General features: G+C 47.6%; 1 protein-coding gene across 1 annotated transcript; it reads left to right on the top strand.

The window, feature by feature from the left end:
• Positions 1–2,568: 2,568 nt before the first annotated feature.
• Pmar_PMAR003549 (hypothetical protein) lies at positions 2,569–3,140 on the top strand (the record flags this gene model as incomplete). Its single annotated transcript, XM_002784244.1, has 2 exons — positions 2,569–2,778; positions 2,931–3,140. The coding sequence occupies 2 exons, from the start codon at positions 2,569–2,571 to the stop codon at positions 3,138–3,140; spliced, it is 420 nt and encodes a 139-aa protein (XP_002784290.1).
• Positions 3,141–3,431: the final 291 nt, after the last annotated feature.

Genomic DNA, 3,431 nt, shown 5'->3' with positions numbered 1-3,431 from the left:
TCTCGAGCTAGAGCTAGAGGACATTCATGATGGAAGGCACCCAGTATCTCCTCCTTTCTCCAGGAAACCCCCATACTCCCCCATTTTCAGCATATGCCCCTCTTATACGTTACTCCCTACCTACTCATCCTAAACGCTTCTTTCCGCACTAATTCTACTCTCTTCAGTGGGGTAAATGCAAATAATCAAGGACAATGGGGAATAGTCAAGGACGCAATCTCGCTCGCCCTGGGTGAAATTTTGGGGAATATTCAAGGCAGAGGGCTGGGGACTTCGTTGGCCAGTTGAACAGTGTTCTTTTGTGATAAAATGGAGGGCGAGGCAACGATTCCTAGTCTAGAAGACCAACCAGCCAGCCGCAAGCCGGCTTAGCCGGCCACCTTCTATGGAAACAGCATACGGCGTGTACGCGTGGACCATAGCTCAAAGTCGAGGCTCGGCTCGGCCGAGCCTCGAAGCTCGACTCGTTTTTCGGTCGAGCTCGGTCGAGTTTCACAATTTCTTACTTCCCTGCGAGCCTCGGTCGAGTCCCGTCGAGCCTCGAAGAGGCAACTCGCATGGTATGCGAAGTCCGCTTTGCGAAGTGTGACTAAGCGGTGTCACGGTGGTCGTTGTCCGCCGAAGGCGGACCGACAAAAATTAGCTTCGCGTTCTTCCACTGTCCAAGAACCCGAAAACCCACGGATATGATATTCGAGACACCGAAGTTCAGCAATCGCTGACATTGACGGTCAAATTCCGTCCACGTTCCCCCATTCTATAGTTCACAGAATCTGGGTGTATACTTGAACTGTATGGGAATAGCCATGGATATGATATTCGAGACACCGAAGTTCAGCAACCGTCGACATTGACGGTCAAATTCCGTCCACGCTCCCCCATTCTTTAGTTCACAGAATCTGGGTGTATGCTTGAACTGTATCAGAACACCCACGGATATGATATTCGAGACACCGAAGTTCAGCAATCGTCGACATTGACGGTCAAATTCCGTCCACGCTCCCCCATTCTTTAGTTCACAGAATCAGGGTGTATGCTTGAACTGTATCAGAACAGCCACGGATATGATATTCGAGACATCGAAGTTCAGCAATCGCTGACATTGACGGTCAAATTCCGTCCACGCTCCCCCACTCTATAATTCACAGAATCTGGGTGTATACTTGAACTGTATGGGAATAGCCATGGATATGATATTCGAGACACCGAAGTTCAGCAATCGCTGACATTGACGGTCCAATTCCGTCCACGCTCCCCCACTCTATAGTTCACAGAATCTGGGTGTATACTTGAACTGTATGGGAATACCCACGGATATGATATTCGAGACACCGAAGTTCAGCAATCGTTGGCATTGACGGTCAAGTTCCGTCCATGCCCCCAATTTTTTAGTTCACAGAATCTGGGTGTATACTTGAACTGTATCAGAACAGCCACGGATATGATACTCGAGACACCAAAGTTCAGCAATCGTTGACATTGACGGTCAAATTCCGTCACCGCTCCTCCATTCTTTAGTTCACAGAATCTGGGTGTATACTTGAACTGTATGGGAGTAGCCACGGATATGATATTCGAGACACCGAAGTTCAGCAATCGTTGACATTGACGGTCAAATTCCGTCCACGCTTCCCCATTCTTTAGTTCACAAAATCTGGGTGTATGCTTGAACTGTATCTGAATAGCCACAAATATGATATTCGAGACACCGAAGTTCAGCAATCGCTGACATTGACGGTCAAATTCCGTCCACGCTCCCCCATTCTATCGTTCACAGAATGTAGGTATATACTTGAACTGTATCAGAATAGCCACGGACATGATATTCATCTCAGTTCTTGCTAATTCACATGCCGAGATGTTCTCGTACTCCTGCCGAGCTACAGCAACTATTGGGCCGATCGGAGAACCAAAGATGGTACTGCATTTCGACTTGATTTCGCTGAGGATCGAGTCTAGGAATGTCGAATTAAAACTCGGATCGGCCGAGCCGGAGTCGGGCTAGCATGACGCTAATAGTTCGATAGCTAATAGTCGGGCTGCTGGACTATCGACCTATTAGCGTCATGCTGGTCACTCAGTGTCACGCTGAGTGGCTGAGTGGCTAGGCACTCACACGCTGACAGCGTGTCTAGCGACAGACTTGTGGTGTCTTTCTCAGATTATGGGGAAGAGAATCCTCGGTGGTCGAGCATCATAACTCGGAACATTCATATGTTTTGAATGCAGTTAAATACACATGAAGCTCGGAATGAAATTCATTCCGAGAAATTCATTCAATGAATGTGTCGGTAATCAAGATTCTTTTGATCAGAGTGTTTCCTTGGATAAATGGAATCAAATCCAAGCGGACCTTTCTATTATTCGAACATTGCAAGTTTGAACCGTTCAAATTGAACGGTATCTGTGAACGTTATGCTCACAGTCTGTGAACATAACGTTCATTCACAGATGCGTACCTGACAGCTGAAGTCTTCCAATGGGAGACTTCCATAGACCTGGTTGAACCTAGTTGGCATCAGTCACAGTTAGTACCTATTGAGTCAATGGTATTGACCACCTTCCGGCATGTCGAGTCCGGCGAGTCGAGTCGAGGCTCGTCTGATTTTCGACGAGTCGAACTCGGTCGAGCCCGGTGGCGGAGAAATGTCGAGTCGAGTCGAGCCCTGCAGCTCGACTCGTCCGACTTTGAGCCATGGCGTGGACCGAGAGCAGGTCCCTAAAAAAGTATGGACGGATAAGCTGAAGGAAGTCATTCAGCAGCAGTTTGATGTGAAGGTAGCATCTCATCAGCCTCTCGACGATTCACTTGTGTCACAACATAGATGTGGGTGAAGGAAACAGGACCTGGATATCGCGTATACTTATGCAAAACTCACGAAAGTTGCTCTTTTCAAGTGAGTTACTGCGAGTCAATCTGCATTCCCTAGGATGAATCCTATAAGAACGTGTGCGTGGTGCAGGTGAAGGCTGTATTTATCAATGAGGTCGATGTGGACATCTTTGTAGCTAATCACCCCCACAGTGGGGAACCCGCCGGCATCGCAGGTAATACGAAGAATCGCGTACGAAATGCATACAGATTAGTGGGCTCGATCAGGCAAGAGGAAAATAAGCTTACCTCTAGATTCATTCGCTAATTAACAAACCGCAACGGATTTGTCTGTATAGACTTAATACAACTCAATGAGGACATGCTGTTCTTGGCACTAACTTAACACAATGCTTCGCGAGAGACCTGAATACCAGAGAGAGAGAGAGTAAAAGAACGACAGCTTGTAGAAGCCTCTAGCTCACTGGCCCTTCTTTTGTCACCACAACATCAGGAGTCTTCTCGGCTTCCTTCCGAATGTAGCATTAGTTTGTCGTGATGTTATCCTGAAGCCCAAGCCAACTCAGACGAGTGGAGCCCTGGGTCAAGTCTTCAACTT

Source organism: Perkinsus marinus (assembly GCF_000006405.1).
Source record: "Perkinsus marinus ATCC 50983 genomic scaffold scf_1104296935302, whole genome shotgun sequence".
Lineage (NCBI taxonomy): Eukaryota > Perkinsozoa > Perkinsida > Perkinsidae > Perkinsus > Perkinsus marinus.
This window is presented reverse-complemented; position numbering and strand designations above follow the sequence as displayed.